Consider the following 17255-nt stretch of genomic DNA (forward strand, 5'->3'; position numbering starts at 1 on the left):
GATGGGACCTAAATCTAAGCACAGGATGCATTTATGTTACATATACACCTTATACACATAGCCTGAAGGTAATTTTAGCCAATATTTTTTTATAACTTTGTGCATTAAACAAAGTGTGTGTACATTCACACAATTCATTTATGATTCATATACACCTTATACACACAGCCTGAAGGTCATTTAATACAATATTTTGAATAACTTTGTGTATTAAACAAAGTTTGTGTACATTGAGCCATCAAAAAACAAAGGTTTCACTATATCACGCTCACTCAAAAAAGTCCGTATTTCGGAATATTCCGTATTTCGGAATATTTGGATATGGGATACTCAACCTGTAATATGAAACCACAATATGAACGGGGAGCACTATATATCATAATGTGAATTGGGGGTACTGTGCGGCATGATGTGTACTGGCAGCTCTGAAATGTGACATAGGGAGAACTTAAGCACTACTGTGATTCATAAAAGAAACTAGGGCACTACTATGGGGCATAACATTAAATAAGGCTCTACTATGGTTCAGAAAATGAACTAGGGCACTATTATAGGGCATAAAACTAACAACTGCTGCAGAGAAGTGTCTCTCTAGAATCATTGGGACAGGGGCCCTTCAAAGTGTTGCTATAGGGCCCACAAAGTTCTGGCTACTACCCTGCAGGTGGGAACTTGCTGCTTGGGTCTGTACATACCATTTGTGGTGCATTTGTAGGACCTTTCCTTGCCCCTAACATTACCCTGCTTGTCGTTACTTCTGCAGACCAATCAAAAATGAGGTTACAGGTCTCCAATCCCACAAACCCTTCTACCATCTACTTTATCTGTCTTAACACAGCCAGTGGGTATGAAATTGTAACATAGACCATTGCATAAGAATGCTTTATGTTCAGGGAATGCTAAACAAATGAGGTTGTTGTTAATTTGTTGTCCAGACAGGCAGTTCACTACAACCATTATGTTTTATGAAAGCAGAAAAACAAGTGAACTATTATGTAATACAGTAAAGATTACTGTACATGAGTCTCATCATAAAATATAACAAACAATAATATAATAGAGTGCGATACATAACTTTAACATAAATATTTTCAAAAATAACCTTCTTGAGAATGGTTAGTGTTCTACTTCCCTTACATGTCTTAGTAATATGGACATGGTCAATTTTCTGTTTTAGGACCTATGAACTGACGTTAAATGGCGGCACTCCCTATGAACATGGAGTAGAAGTTGATCCATCTATAGCGAGACGTGGTAAGCACTGGAAAAGTCAGCAGGAGTCTTTTACTCCTTCAGTTAGAAAGCACAAATGTATTTTAATCATGTCTGATATAATATATGTGATTTTGCAACATAAATATTCACAAAAACAAAACATACTGAACATGTTGTATAATGACTACTTTTATCTTCTTATTTGTTTTAATAATCCAATAGCACAAATCACATGACTTCTCACCCCAGTCATTGGGCATGATGCGGAGGTGGATGCAAATGGCCCCACTGCAGCATGTTTGCATGCAGTGGCTGTGCAGAAATATGCAGAAGCCGCGATGCTCACTACTGGATTCTGTAATCTGCTGCTGCATCTGAAATCACAGCATCAGATCAACATTGTTACCATCGGTGGCAGAACCGGACACCTGATAACCCTTAGGGCCAGTGAAACCATGTTCAAGGATGGAGCCACTGGCTGCGGCATGCCCCCAAAACAGAGGCTCCCCATGTCCTCCACCAAACTCCTGCAGCATGTCAATCATGCTGCGGAATCCAGGTCCCTGTGCCCAGTGACACAGTAACATGGCAGAACGTGCGCACTGCAGCCCTGGCACATGTGCAGTTCTAAAAACATCGGTAATGCTGCTTTCACATCGCAAATGCCGGATCCTACCCGGTAAAAAAAACGTGTACTTACCGGGTGGGATCCGGCATTTGCGCTCCGTTGCTGGCTTTCCGACCCGGCAATATACCGGGTCGGTTGCCATAGCAGCGGAGGGCGTAGCAGCAGCAGGGGCGGGGGTGGAGGCGGCGCCGGGAGATGAGCTCATCTCCTGCGCCGCCTCTGCCTATGCTGTGAATGGGAGCCGTGTCGCATCGGAACGGCTCCCATTCACACTGCGCCTGACCCGGTAATCAACCCGGTAATAACCCTTCTTTTTTACCGGGTTGAATTACCGGGTCAGACAACCCGCTAATTCACCAAAGGACCTTTCACATCGCACACGGACCCGTTTCGACACGGCAATATGCCATGTCGAAACCGGGTTTTTAGTGCGATGTGAAAGGGGTATCAGTTGCGCCTAATTTGAGGCTCTGGGCCTGAATCAGCCCAATTTATAAGGTAGTCTATCTCCTGGGTTTCTAAGGGGGAGATTCATGCCCCAGCGATATACCTCCGGACAGCACCATGGAGCCCAGCTGCTCTCATCAGCGTTTAATACAATAGGCAATCTTTGCTAATTTTCCTATGTACTTTTATGGGGTGACCAAAGATATTGGAGTATCATTGCACAAGGAAACACTGTGGGCACATTGCTAGGTATTGATTGGCTCCCAAGTGCCCTGCAATGTCAGTAACATTTCGAGAGAATATTTTACTGAAGTAAACAGTAGTAAAAAGCCAGTATTGTGATCTTCATCACTAGAGGATGTCATTATCCCTCCTTCCCCCATTCCAATTTCTGAAGATGTATTTATTGTGTCAGGCTTTACATAGGAAAGTACAAAATGCCAGAACACTGAGATTTAATACCAATGCAGATTCTACTGTACCTCAAGCTGTATTATACAGCAGAGTTCGAAAAATCTTCTCCCTTAAAAATATGTGACATTGCGGTGCAGTGCTTCCAATGCAATTGTTTAGAAAATGTTATTTATTTGAATCTAAATAGAATAATATGCTGCATGTGCTGATAACAGAGTGCTTTATCCTGTAGCAAACACTGGCGTCTTCCACCAATTGATGACACAGAGAAGACAGCCCCGGCTCTTGGTGAAGCTTAGATCTCTGAATAGGACACGAAGAAACATGTTAAAGTAGGTGCAGATCACATTATTGACTGATACTTATAATTTATGGCCGCACATTCCGTGTTGTTCGCTCGTTGCCGATTTTCACTATGCTGCGATTTGTTGCAAATTGCGCATGCGCTTAGAATTTAACACAAAACTTAGCAGTTTTGCTGTGGCTTCTGCGGCGCTTTTCAGTCGCACTGCTGTTCGGTAAATGATTGACAGGAAAGTGGCGTTTCTGGGCGGCAACTCAGCGTTTTCCTGGCGTTTGCAAAAAAACGCAGGCATGTCAGGGAAAAACGCGGGAGTGTCTGGAGAAATGGGGGAGTGGCTGGCCGAACGCAGGGCGTGTTTGTGACGTCAAACCAGGAACTAAACGGACTGAGCTGATCGCAATCTGTGAGTAGGTCCGGAGCTACTCAGAAACTGCAAAGAATTATTTAGTAGCAGTTTTGCTAATTTTTCGTTAGCTATTCTGCTAACCTAAGATACACTCCCAGAGGGCGGCGGCCTAGCGTGTGCAATGCTGCTAAAAGCAGCTGGCGAGCGAACAACTCAGAATGACCCCCATGGACCCTCATTCCGAGTTGATCGCTCGCTAGCTACTTTTAGCAGCCGTGCAAACGCATAGTCACCGCCCACGGGGGAGTGTAGTTACTTATACTGTGCGATGATTGCCGCGATGAATGACACGGTAATGATGTCAGATCCCCGCCCAGCAAACGCCCGGCCACGCCTGCGTTTTTCCAAACACTCCCAGAAAACGGTCAGTTGACACCCAGAAACTCCCACTTCCTGTCAATCTCTTTGTGATCGACTGTGCGACTGAAAGCGTCGCTAGAACCTGTGCAAAACCACAATGCTGTTTGTACCCGTACGCACACGTGCGCATTGTGGTGCATACGCAGTTTTGCCAATTTTTTTTAACTGAACGCTACACAGCGAACAACTTGGAATGAGGGCCATGGTGCACATGTTCCAGGTCATCCATTTACTTGTACTGCTGTAAATGTTGGAAACACTGGCTAGAATCCTAGAATCAGACAGAAACTTTCTCCCTGGAGGCCCCTAGTCTGTAATACATGTTATTGGAGGCCTCTAGTCTGTAATACATGTTACTGGAGGCCTCTAGTCTGTAATACATGTTATTGGAGGCCTCTAGTCTGTGATACATGTTACTGGAGGCCTCTAGTCTGTAATTCATGTTACTGGAGGCCTCTAGTCTGTAATACATGTTACTGGAGGCCTCTAGTCTGTAATTCATGTTACTGGAGGCCTCTAGTCTGTAATACATGTTACTGGAGGCCCCTAGTCTGTAATACATGTTACTGGAGGCATCTAGTCTGTGATACATATTACTGGAGGCCCCTAGTCTGTGATACATGTTACTGGAGGCATCTAGTCTGTGATACATATTACTGGAGGCCTCTAGTGTCTGTCTATCTAGATTGTGCCTGCAATCTAGTACCGGCGATAGCTAAGCGCGGGGCCGCGCATCGCTATCGCTGTGGGGCATACACACGAGAGATCTGTGCTTAAAATCTAAGCAATCTAGTAAGATTGCTTAGATTTTAACAACGGATCTCTCCGTGTGTACCCCCCTTTACATGTTACTGGAGGCCTCTAGTGTATGATACTTATTACTGGAATCCTCTTGTCTGTGATGCATGTTACTGGAGGCCTCTAGTCTGTGATACTTATTACTGGAGTCCTCTTGTCTGTGATGCATGTTACTGGAGGCCTCCACTCTGTGAGACATGTTACTGGAGGCCTCTAGTCTGTGATACATGTTACTGTAGTCCTCTAGTCTGTGAGACATGTTACTGGAGGCCTCCAGTCTGTGATACATGTTACTGGAGTCCTCTAGTCTGTGATACATGTTACTGGAGGCCCCTAGTCTGTGATACATGTTACTGGAGTTCTCTGGTCTGTGAGACATGTTACTGGAGGCCTCCAGTCTGTGATACTTATTACTGGAAGCCTCGGGTCTCTGAGACATGTTACTGGAGGCCTCCAGTGTATGAGACATGTTACTGGAGTCCTGCAGTGTGTGAGACATGTTACTGGAGGCCTCCACTCTGTGAGACATGTTACTGGAGGCCTCTAGTCTGTGATACATGTTACTGTAGTCCTCTAGTCTGTGAGACATGTTACTGGTGGCCTCTAGTCTGTGATACATGTTACTGGAGGCCCCTAGTCTGTGATACATGTTACTGGTGGCCTCTAGTCTGTGATGCATGTTACTGGAGGCCCCTAGTCTGTGAGACATGTTACTGGAGTCCTCTAGTCTGTGATACATGTTACTGGAGGCCCCTAGTCTGTGATACATGTTACTGGAGTCCTCTAGTCTGTGAGACATGTTACTGGAGGCCTCCAGTCTGTGATACTTATTACTGGAAGCCTCGGGTCTCTGAGACATGTTACTGGAGGCCTCCAATGTATGAGACATGTTACTGGAGTCCTGCAGTGTGTGAGACATGTTACTGGAGGCCTCCAGTATGTGAGACAGCTGATCTCAGCCTGCAGTATGGCTCAGTAATGCTGTCTGAGAGTGGAGTACACTCCTCTGATGCTGCTTGAACGCCCCTGGCCAAAGACAGCAAAAAAGTTCTTCCATAGAGTAAGTTATCAGTGTCTCATCAGTCCTACTGGCTTGGTCTAGAATTGATGAGAAATGTAGGTTCTTCTTACCCAGTTGCCAAGAGAATGCCCATACTGCAATGTGGCTGCCTCTCAGTGCCCCAGCTTAGCTGTGCATACAGTCTCTACATAAGCTGGTGCTGCACGTACTGTTTAGGGGGCATTACCAAACATCCTACCAGGCTGCTATTGCTCTGAACAGATACAGTTGTACGATATACTGTGTATTTTGCGTTAGCCTTTTATCCAGATTACATCTTTGCCTTTGTTTTTTTAAGTCTGCTTCCAGAAACATTGGTTGGCAGCATGTGCCATATCCCCTTGTTGGTGTACTACCGGCAAATCCTGGGTGACGTGCTCCTGAAGGAGAGAACAAGTATGCAGAACACAGGTACAAATGCGCTGTCTGTCTCCCTGTGCGATCATTTCTAGAAACATCCATTTTTGTTCTCTTTCATTATTTATTTCGTACTACATCACTCAAGTTGTTTTACATTATGGTGAATATATGATACATATTCTGTGTACAAAGGATATCCCCTGACATACAATTTGCCCAGCTCCGGCCCTCATATATGTATTAAAATTAATAGTTTAAAGGACATTTATTTGTTGAGTGGTTTAGTGTTTTATTAGATTAAATGAGAGATCACAATATTGTGCGTGTAGGTTAGAAAAAATGATAGTGGGTTCCCAGCTTGGCGCCTGTACAGTTTTATTTCCCTGCATTTCCTATAATTTACATGTCTTGCTGCCTTTAGTTCTGACCACGTTGATATCTGCATGATGTTTGTTAAGTTCTTCCCATTAATTCCGTCCATATGTCTTCACCAAAGACTTTGTATAATCTAACAGAGATCATTGCCCTTGGATACAGAAAACAGTAGGTGGTCTAAAGCGTAGTTCTTGCAGGCTCAGAATAGAACGTTCGATCGTGCCACCAAAAAAAGCTGTTTTGAGGCTGTTAACAATTTCTTAACACATTATATAAAAAAGGCATTGCCCGTTATGTTCTGTAAGCAGGGCTGGATTGGGATGGAAAACCAGCACAGGACATTTCTGGAAGCAGCCCTAATGGAGGCGGGGTCTGTTGAAGGGGTGGGCTTTATTGAGGGGGCAGGGTAAACACAAACACATTGTTCCCCTGAGGATATGTATGAGGACATCAACCAAATCAACAGTGGTGGAGTGAAGAGTGTGTCCAGTATTCATTGCAATCAGATTGTTCAGCTTTCTAGCACAGTTTTACACATATAGTTAAAGGTAAATACAGTATCGGAGCATGATGCCATATATGCCATACTTCTACAGTCATTATTATGAAATAAGGGAGTTGTTTTAGCAGCACATTTTTAGTGTGTGCAGTTAGATTTCAGTACTAACACATGGCAAAAGAGCATATGTCTTTGTGGTACACATTTGATCCCTTAGTACAGACATAGGGGCGTTTGATCTGAACATTCTTGCTGATCGGGTGTATCTATCCTTGACAGCAGTATATCCATGTGCATATGCGTTTATTCAAGATAATGCTCATAGTGCGTAAGGCTATGTTGGACCTGGAATGGCCTTCTCGGTAACCAGCTCTCAGTTCAGTCTGGAAACAAGTGATCTTAGGGGATCATTCAGACCTGGCCGCAATAGCAGCCCGCAGTGCAGTATGGCTGCGCGGCCATACACATTGCGGTTGCATCCCCGATGGATGCAACCACAATGTGATTGACAAGCAAGACCGTTGTAGGGGCAGAGTTTCGGCGTTGCGGGGGTGGCGCTGGGGAAACTGTGATGTCCCACAGCTGCTCTGAAAAAAAAATGCCCGCTGACCGCCTGGCAGTGCAGCCAGACAGCACTGCCAGGGGTTAAACGTTAGGTCTTATGGTCAGTGATCAATAGTTAATCATATTCTTTTTGTTCTTTCTCTATAGACAATAGGGCTCTAACTAGGGTGGTGTGGACGGTGCTCAGCACACAGCACATTTGCCCTGTGGGTGCAGCAGCCGCATCCCCTTTGTATGCATCTCGTGATTGCCTCCCCCTACAATACATAGATATATAGATGTACTGAGATTTGGGTCCACTTAATGTAATCCATGTCATCGTAAACATAAGCATTCAGTTATCTTTGTGAGCCGATACTGAGATGAAATGATTCCTGTATTGTTTTCCACAGATGTTGCTGGCTTTTGTGCTGGGTCCTAAGTTAATATTGCTCTTCATTTCAGATTTGATTTGTAACCCTTTGCTGGCCACATTCCCAAGACTCATGGAGCAGCCAGATGTCATCGATGCTCTGAGGGTATGTAGTCAACCAAATCTAACAGTATATTTTTGTATTGTGGGATGAAACCGGAGTACCAGGAGGAAAGCCACACAAGCACAGGGAGAATATACAAACTCCACACAGTTCGGGCCATAGTGGGAATCAAACCCATGACCTCAGTGCTGTGAGTAGTAATGCAATATATGTTTATTATCCTCTTTTGAGGGGGTGCAGTTCTGTGTTTTGAAATTATATCCACTGGTAACCCCCAAGTTAGATATTCATTTATTTAAATGAAACACCGGATACATAATGAAATTCACTAGCCAGAGCTCAAGTCAGCCAACTGACGCAAAATGATTCACTATGAGGTGGCTGTGCTCCATCAATGTAGGAAAGACACCATTTAACACTTCTGTTGCTCCTTATTGTCGAGGCAGGAAACAAATCACGTAATAAGGGTCATGGAAACTTGCCAGAAGCAGGCTGGGGCTCTCCAGCTGGCATGGAAGCAAAAGTCCTAAGTAAAACTCACCAACCAGAGGCTTGCTGTGACTTGTGGTTGCACAACTGATGAAGCCAGTGATTTCGAAGACCAGAGAAAGAGCAGTTAAGCAACTGACACAATTATGATATTGTTGGGTTCTGTATCATACATCAAAGGCTGGCAGTTCCACAACAGTCGGAGAACGATTGGCTTTCCAAAGAACAGAATAAAGCAAATTTTACATCATGGTAATACTTGATGCCTTCTAAAAGCAGCAAATTAAAAAAAACAACATAATCCTCATTGTTAAAACCATTTGCTCAAGAGCAGAAATGTCTTCCGAATGTGTGTATTCTTCAATCTTCCCCGCACACACAAAGATGTAGCAGGCCCAAGGAGGGGGAGCCTGAGCTGCCATGAGAAGCAGTGACTCCCAAAGACGGCAGCTTCTGACAGGTTTAGGTCGGAAGGGGTTCTGACCTATTCAATAGGAGGCAGTTTTTTTCAACAAGTCGGGAATTCCCGACTTGGCGGAAAGCTGTCGGAATACACGTGGACTAGCGGCCTCAGCCGCCGATCCGCGTGTATTGTCGGAAGCGTGGCCAAACCTGACAGGTTTTAGACCCGTTTCCGACAATGTCAATCCAACTTTTAAAAAAAGTCGGATTGCCATTGTCTGGACCAGGCCAAACCTGTCGGGTTTGGCTGAGTCATTCGGCAGGAAACGCTGGCTCACACACACTCCCCCTCACTGAGTTGCTAGGGAGCCTGGACTTTCCTCACCAACTTCCACATGAATCTGTCCACTTTCTCCACGGGGGAGACAGCCGACATGGCGGGGTTCGCAGGGATCCGGGTGTGGGGGCCCTCTAGCTGCCCTGCTGCTGGGAGCCCTCAGCCGGACTTTGCCCCGTCATCTTCCCCGGGGAACTGTTACCTCACAGCACCGGCTCCATGAAGCATATGCTCGGCGCTGGGGCTGTGGATGACTACTGCGGGGAACCGGGGAGACCTGTGTGCCTGCCGCTGCCCGCACCGGAAGGAGACTGAGGGGAAACCGGGTCCCGCTGTCCGGCGCAGCTCTGCCAGGTAAGAGTTGCACCTGTACTGCATCTGTGAGTGACAGACTGACACATCTGGGAGGCATATTGTCGTGAACGGTCGAATCCAGTCGGATTTGGCCATTCATTGAATAGGACTTTGGGGGTCATTCAGACCCGATCGCACGCTGCCTTTTTTCGCAGCAGTGCGATCATGTCTGAACAGTGCATGCCGGGCAGCGACAGAACGAACGAAGAAAGTGATTGCAAGAAGATTGACAGATGGTGTTCGTGGGCGGTAACTCACCGTTTCCAGGGAGTGTCCGGAAAAACGCAGGCATGCCCAGCCGTTCGGAAGGAGGATTCCTGACGCCAGCACCGGCCCGGATCGTCGCAGCGGCTGAGTAAGTCCTGGGCTGTGCAGACTGTAGAGCCTATCACACCCCTGCACAGCGATTACCTCTCCCCCCCCCCCCTGTAGGTGGCGATTACCTGGTCACAGCAGTACAAAAAAACGCCTACGTGCGGCCAGGTCTGAATTAGACGATTTGTTGGATCCTTTCCGACAAAGCTTGACGTCACAAACACTGTTTTGACGTCACAAACACGCCCTGCGTTCGGCCAGCCACGCCTACGTTTTCCCTGCCACTCCTTCGTTTTTATCCGACACGCCTGCGTTTTTACACACACTCCCTGAAAACGGTCAGTTACCACCCAGAAACACCCACTTCCTGTCAATCACTCTGCGGCCAGCAGTGGGACTGAAAAGCGTCGCTAGACCTTGTGTGAAACTGCATCGGCTTTTGTGAAAGTACGTTGCGCGTGCGCACTGCGCCCCATATGCATGCACAGAGTGCCGCTTTTTTACCTAATCGCTGCGCTGCGAACGAAGCAGCTAGCGATCAACTCGGAATGAGGACCAGTGAACACACCACCCTCTGCACCCACAACATGTACAGTACATATTGTACCTCTACAATAAGCAGCCCCCCGCTTACCTCCACACTTGCCCTATCTGTATGCCATGGATGACCGTCTGCCAGATCCAGACATAGAGCCTACAGAAGTTGCTGGGGTTTGTGGTGGTGTAGTGGTGGCGGTAGTATTAGTGGTGGTGGTGAGTGTTGCTCATCATGGGAGGCCCACAGCTGCTCAACCACCTGAAGCGGAGTATATACACCAGCACGGAGGCCACCGGCATGAAGAACACGGTGAGGGAGAAGCCCACCCCCGGCATTTCCGGATTCGCACATGCACAGTCTGCATTTTCACAGAGGAAAATTGAAATCCAAAAGGACCTGGAAGATTTGTGGGGCAGGGAGAGGCTTAATTAAAAAACAGGAGCCTCCTGCTGAATGCGGGAGGGTAGCCAAGCCTGTCCCATGTTCCAAATGTATGGCCGAAACCTCAGTTATCTACCATATAACTTACATTTTCTCATTCTGTCTACTTAATTTGAGATGATCCCCTTTATTACCTCCGCACATTAAGCTTTAGGTATCGGGGTTTCAGAAATAACTGGGGGAATTCAATATCTGCGTCCATCTCCTCACATGCTGAGGGCCGCACAGCATATGTGGCTCCACCTCACAATGCATCCGCAATTAAATTGCGGACGCATGGGGGGCGTGGCCTAGCTGGATATGGAGTAGGATGTGATCTCCTAGCTCCCCAGCCTACATACTCCTGTAAAGTATCCTGCTGCCCTGTGTGAATGCCCACTGGGCCCTACACTGCTGTCTGAAGGGCTCCTGACCACTCTGGGACGTGCTGAAGGGTGATTTTATGCCCTGTTCCATTGCTGGAGGCATTTCAAGGTGCTGTGCTTCCCTGGCTGGGACCGGCCTGCATGCGGCCGGCGCCATCTTGAGTTTCTCCTACCTAGGTCCGTGGCCCTGATTATACCCCCCAACCGACCTGCTCTGCTGTTACCTGGGGGACGGACCGCTGGACCCCGCCGCCGTGAGCGCCTGAAGATCTGGCCCCCTCCTGTGCTGGATTCCCGCTGTGGAGCCGCTGCCTGTGAATCCCTGCCGGGCACCATAATGTGGTTGGCGGGGGTCGTGGCCTCCGCCTGCTCTGTACTCCGGGCTGACTGAGCTGCGGACCCTGTCCTCACCCGGAGCGCGTTCCGCGGCACCCGCTGTCCTGGGAGAGCTGTGTCCTGTCTCCCCCTTGGTGCCGGATCTGCTGCTGGAGATGCGAAGTATAAGTGGCAGGCGGGCGCCATCTTGGGACTGGCGGAGTGTGCGGTCTTGCTCCCGCCTGGACTCCTCCTGCTGCCTGCCTTGTCTGGAGGGTCACTCTGTCTCTCCTCCACTGCCTGGGGGAGTAGTGCCCTGTGCCTGGACCGCTCTGGGGCTTTGCTGTGTGGGGGATCCCTGCTTTATCATCATATTTGTCCGTTACCTGTGAGGGAGAATAGTTTATATGGCCCTGCTGTGGCTTATAGGTCTCTCCTGTTACCTGTGACTGAGAGCTGTGGGGTTGGTGGTCCCTCTTCTGCATCTACTACCCCCCACCCCCTTCTCCTCTGTGCTCCAGTGCTGCATAGCTCACTGCTGACACACCTATCACAGTGCATGTTCCTGTATTGACGCTCACACACCCGTGCCTTCCTTCCATTGTTCCTCTGCTGCGGCCCGTTTAGCGCAATTTTCTCACGTAGAACGCACTCCTGTTTCTTCTGCATCGTCACCGGCCCACTCTTCTCCCCCATTGTCCAGCATGGTGGAGGCTGCTGAGGTTACCATGTCTCAACTTTTACAAGCCATTACGGATTCTGAGAAGCGGCTCGCGGATAGAGTGGCGGAAGTTCATATTGACATTTCACTTATACGCCAAGATATGCAGAAACTCCGGGATAAAGTTGGGGAGACAGAGAACCGCATTTCTTCGTTGGAAGACTCCTGTACACCTGTCCCCGCCCGTCTCGCTTCTCTGGAAACGGAGATGTCTGCGTGAAAGCTTAAATTGACGGATATCGAGGGGCGTCTCAGATGGAATAATGTTCGCCTTTTCTGGGCCTACCAGAAAAGGCGGAGGGTTCTCAACCAGAACAATTCCTGGAATCCTGGCTGCTATCCACATTCGGCAAGGATTCGTTTACTCCACAGTTTGCTATTGAAAGGGCCCACCGTGTTCCTACTCGTCCCCTTCCCCCGGGCGCACCGCCTAGGACCTTCATCGCTAAAATTCTTCATTACAAGGACAGTGATGCCATCCTACGACTTGCTAGGATTAAAGGCCCGCTGGAACATGGAGGTCAGAGGGTGTCTATGTTTCAGGACTTTTCAGCTGAGGTCCAAAAGTCCCGCGTGCAGTTTACGCAGCGGCTTCGTACTCTTCAACTACAATATTCTATGCTATATCCTGCTCGTCTTCCGATGGTGTCCGGCAACCGCCCTTATTTCTTTGATACACCCAGGGATGCATCTGCCTGGATTGATCTACAACCTCAACCTCGTGCTGCCCCACCCTGAGAGACTTTTATATGTGTTTTTTCTTGTATACATTGCTTTTCTCTTTTTCTAGCATTTATGTTCTGTTATTTGAGTGCTGGGTTTTTATAGAAATATCTTTTACCAGGGTTATTGAATCTTTGTTATTGGCATGTTCCTGATGTTAGGCTGGGGACTTCGTGTCCTAAAGGTTATGGGGTTTGGTTGCACCGCAAATAGTTTTTCTTAATTAATTTGACTCTCTTCTAGAGTCGATATAATGTTTGGGGTTAGGTGTACCTATGTTTGGGTTGGTTTACGGGGAGGGGGTGGTTGGGTGTTGTTATTTTTCTTACTACTATTGTTATGTTTTTTTTTACATGTGCTTTTATTGTGCTGTTGCTCTGAACTTCCTGTGCTATATTTGTTTTGCGCTTGCGTGGGGGATGGCCGATGTCGCGCTGGGGTACCGATGGTCTGCTGTTGCCATACTTGAGTGTTATACGTCAATATGGTAAATGTTTTTTCATGGAACGTTAGAGGCCTTAATGATGTGGTTAAGCGTTCCCTAGTTTTAAAATATATTAAGTCCCAGAACCCTGGTCTAGTCTGTCTTTTGGAGACGCACCTTACTGGTAGCCGAGTTCTTTCACTTAATAAACCCTGGGTGCGGTGGGTGTTTCACTCCACTTTCCATTCCAATTCTAGGGGGGTTTCCATATTGATTCATAAACATTTGAATTTAAGGTCCAACTTGATCCTCTATGGTGTTATGTGTGTTTAGCTGGTACGATACAGGGTTCCGCATTTGTGCTGCTTGCTATATATATACCTCCCCCGTATAATTCTTGAATTTTGGTGAAGGCATGCGCCTTCATGCAGGAATTTCCCTCCGCCCCAGTTAAATGCATTAGTGACTTTAATGCTGTTTTGAATGAGGCTACAGATAGATGGAGGCCTGCTGCTTGAAACGTGGCTTCTGGACCCACCCCCTTTGCCCGTTTAATCTCTGAGCTTGGACTTGTGGGTGTGTGGCGTCTGCATAACCCTTCTGTCAGTTGTTTTTCCTGCTTCTCTAGCTCGTATGGGTCACGCGCTCCCTACTTCCCTGTGTGTCTTCAGTGAGATATTTATCACGTGGGATATCTGATCATTCCCCTATATTGTTGTCTTTATGTTTTGATATACCTAGAGGGGCGTCATTTTGGAAGTTTAACCCCTTTTGGCTGATCCTGATGGGTGCAGCCTCTGAACTAATTGTGCTTTGGGAGGAGTTTTTTGCTAACAATCCTATCTGTAATAATGCTTTATTGGTATGGGATGCTTATAAAGCCTTCCTGCAAGGTTCACTGATATCCAGAGTTGCCCAGTTAAAGATAGCTAGCAGAAAATCGGAGGAGGAGTTGGAGAGGAGGAGTGCTGAGCTCGAACAGACTTATTTGCGCAGTGGCCTTGCTGCAGATCAGGTGGAATGGCTGGTTGTTCACAGGCAATTAACGAACCTACTCCTTGATAAATCAAAAAGATGTTTGCTGTTCCGTGCCCATGATTTCTATATTCAGGGAGATCGTTCGGGAAAATTTCTGGCCTATTTGGCTAGACAGGAGACGCCCCCCGCCACTGTGCATAGCATTATGAGTATGTCTGGTGCTGTCTGTACTAACACCCCCACTATAGCTTCTAACTTTTATACCTATTTTTTAGATGTGTATAAATCCAGAGCACAATATACGTACTCCGCTTTATCTGACTATTTTGATAAAATAGATGTCCCTTCTCTAAGCCCCGAGTCCGGACAATTTTTGGACACGCCCATTACGCTGGAAGTGGTTGAAAACGCCATTAGGTCCTTTCCCAGTAATAAGGCCCCAGGGGTTGATGGTCTCCCTATTGAACTGTACAAACCCCATTTGGATTTTTTTGCCCCCAAACTCCTGTTGTTATTTGAATTACTGTTGCGGGGTGGCAACACCTTCTATGGCGGAGGCACTGGTGGTGCTCATTCCGAAGCCGGGTAAGGATCCCCTCCTCCTAGACACGTACCGTCCTATCTCCCTGTTGTCAACTAAAGATTCTTGCCAATATTTTAGCGCTCCGGCTCAACACTGTGGTCCTGGAGATAGTTCATTGTGATCAAACAGGCTTTATGCCAGGCAGATCTACCACTGTCAATCTTAGACGATTATTTACGTACATGCAGTTGGCGGGGGATGAGTTGGACGGTGCGATAGTGGTTTCCCTTGACGCTGCCCGTGCTTTTGACTCCGTAGAATGGGTATATCTCTGGGAGGCCCTTGCCAGATTTGGGATAGGCCCGAATTTTCTGTCCTGGGTTAAACTTTTATATTCCTGACCGGCTGCGAGAGTTGTGGTTAATGGTTTTACTACTGAGTCTTTTCTGTTACAGCGGGGGACTCGACAGGGGTGTCCTTTTGCGTAGTTAGGGCTGCAACAAATATAGTGGAACTTAGGGTTGTGGGTCAAAAAAAAAAAATTGGTTTATATGCGGACTATATGATATTATTTCTAAAAGATATATTCCCCTCCTTGCCCGCTCTCCTAGACCTGGTCTGGGAGTTTGGGGTTTATTCGGGTATCTGTATTAATTGGGGTAAATCGTTGGTGTTCCCATTAAGTTCCTCTATGTCACCTCCGTCCTCTTATGATTTTCCCCTTCAGTGGTGTACCCAGTTTAAGTACCTTGGTATTCAAATCTCTCATTCCCCAAGAGATTTTGTTGCTTTGAATCTGATTCCCCAGATTGATAATTTGCGCATCAAGTCGCGAATTTGGTAGAAACTCCCTTTAACTGTAATGGGTCGTGTGAATATTATAAAAATGATTATTCAACCCAAATGTCTTTATATACTGCAGAATGCACCAGTCTATATCCCTGCCTCACAATTTTTGCTGATTTCCCGATATATTGCTTCTTTTATCTGGGGTGCTAAACGGGCACGTATTGCATATAAAACACTCTGTAGACCAAAATCGGAAGGAGGCTTGGCATTGCCTGACATACGCCTATACTACTTAGCTGCCCAATTAGTACAACTTTATGAATGGGTTGCTCCGGGGAATTACGGGAACCTACCGGTGGCTCTTCTAGATAAGGCTGGGCTCTCATTCTCTCCAATACAGTTTCTACTAGCAAAGTCCTCGTTATCTTCCCTCCACCCTTTATTACAGCAGGCTCGTAGTGTATGGCTGGTGACTGAGAGGCTGCTGGGAGATTCCACTGTGGATCCTTGTTCTCCACTTTGGAATAATGTAACTTTTTCAGAGCTTTTTAGATTGGAGGCTAGCTCTGTCTGGACTTCGTATAAGGTGACTGCAGTGGGGCAACTTTATCAGGATGGTGTGCTCCATAGCTTTGAGTATCTGTCCACTACTTATGATATTCCTAGACGTTATTTTTTTTGTTATTTATAGCTCCGGCATGCATTGACGGCACAGTGGCGGGGCTCTGCTCCACAACTCACTGAATCCCCTGTTCACAAGATGATTCGCACTTTGCCTTCTCGCGGGAGGGTATCGTCTTCGTACTCCTCCCTCCTCTCCTCCTCTGGATTGGATGGGCTGACCACCCTCCGAGCTAAATGGATGCAGGATTTAGGTGAAATCGATGAAGAGGATTGGACACATCCTGGCTTCCCCGCGTGCGGCCTCGGCGAGTGCTAGATTCCAGCAGATACAATTATATATTTTACTGGACTCCTTCCCTTCTGTTTAAAATTGGAGGCTCGACTTCTGATAAATGTCCGAGGTGCTCGGCTGCTGGTTTCTGGCATTTGCTTTGGCTGTGCCCGTGGGTGAATGCCTTTTGGGAAAATGTTAAGACCTCTATCGATCATACGGGTGTCCGTATTCCGCTAATGACTCCGTGCATTTGCATAATCGGCCTTGATTTGAGGGAATGCCTCCCAGTTCACTCCTATCTTTATGTAACTATAGTCCTAGCATTGGCCCGGGTATGCATCGCTCGCAATTGATTGGCTCATGCTCCCCCATCATCTGCTGAATGGGTTGCTCTTGTAAACGCTACTCTTTCTCACGAATGCTTTATGTATACTAAACGAAATTCACTACTGAAATTTGATAAGATATGGGGTTTATGGAGATACTCCCAGTATTTTATTGATCCCTCACTTTAAACATTGGTCATAGGTACTGTCTGTGGTTATGTGTTGCTCTTGACGCGGACCGGCCGTCTCTACGTTCCTCTCTCCCTTCACGCAATTTTGCACGTATTTTATTCTTTTTGTTTTCTTCTGTAGTTGCTTAAGATTATTCTGACAGTGAATGCTGTTCGGTATTCACACGACAACACTAATTTACAGAGGAGTTCTCTAAATAGCAAAATTTGACTTTGTAAT

The 17255-nt window shown here is 46.8% G+C and overlaps 1 protein-coding gene across 2 annotated transcripts in view; it reads left to right on the forward strand.

Annotated features, from left to right (window-relative positions):
* NPHP1 (nephrocystin 1) overlaps window positions 1–17255 on the forward strand; it is a 271740-nt gene that overhangs the window by 234541 nt on the left and 19944 nt on the right. For both annotated transcript variants that reach the window (XM_063918125.1, XM_063918126.1), the window contains exons 16-19: window positions 1178–1254; window positions 2937–3036; window positions 5931–6043; window positions 7875–7948. In XM_063918125.1, the coding sequence (XP_063774195.1) occupies window positions 1178–1254; window positions 2937–3036; window positions 5931–6043; window positions 7875–7948 (364 nt within the window). The remainder of the gene's footprint in view (window positions 1–1177; window positions 1255–2936; window positions 3037–5930; window positions 6044–7874; window positions 7949–17255) is intronic.

Source organism: Pseudophryne corroboree, chromosome 4, assembly GCF_028390025.1.
Source record: "Pseudophryne corroboree isolate aPseCor3 chromosome 4, aPseCor3.hap2, whole genome shotgun sequence".
NCBI classification, from domain to species: Eukaryota; Metazoa; Chordata; class Amphibia; order Anura; family Myobatrachidae; genus Pseudophryne; species Pseudophryne corroboree.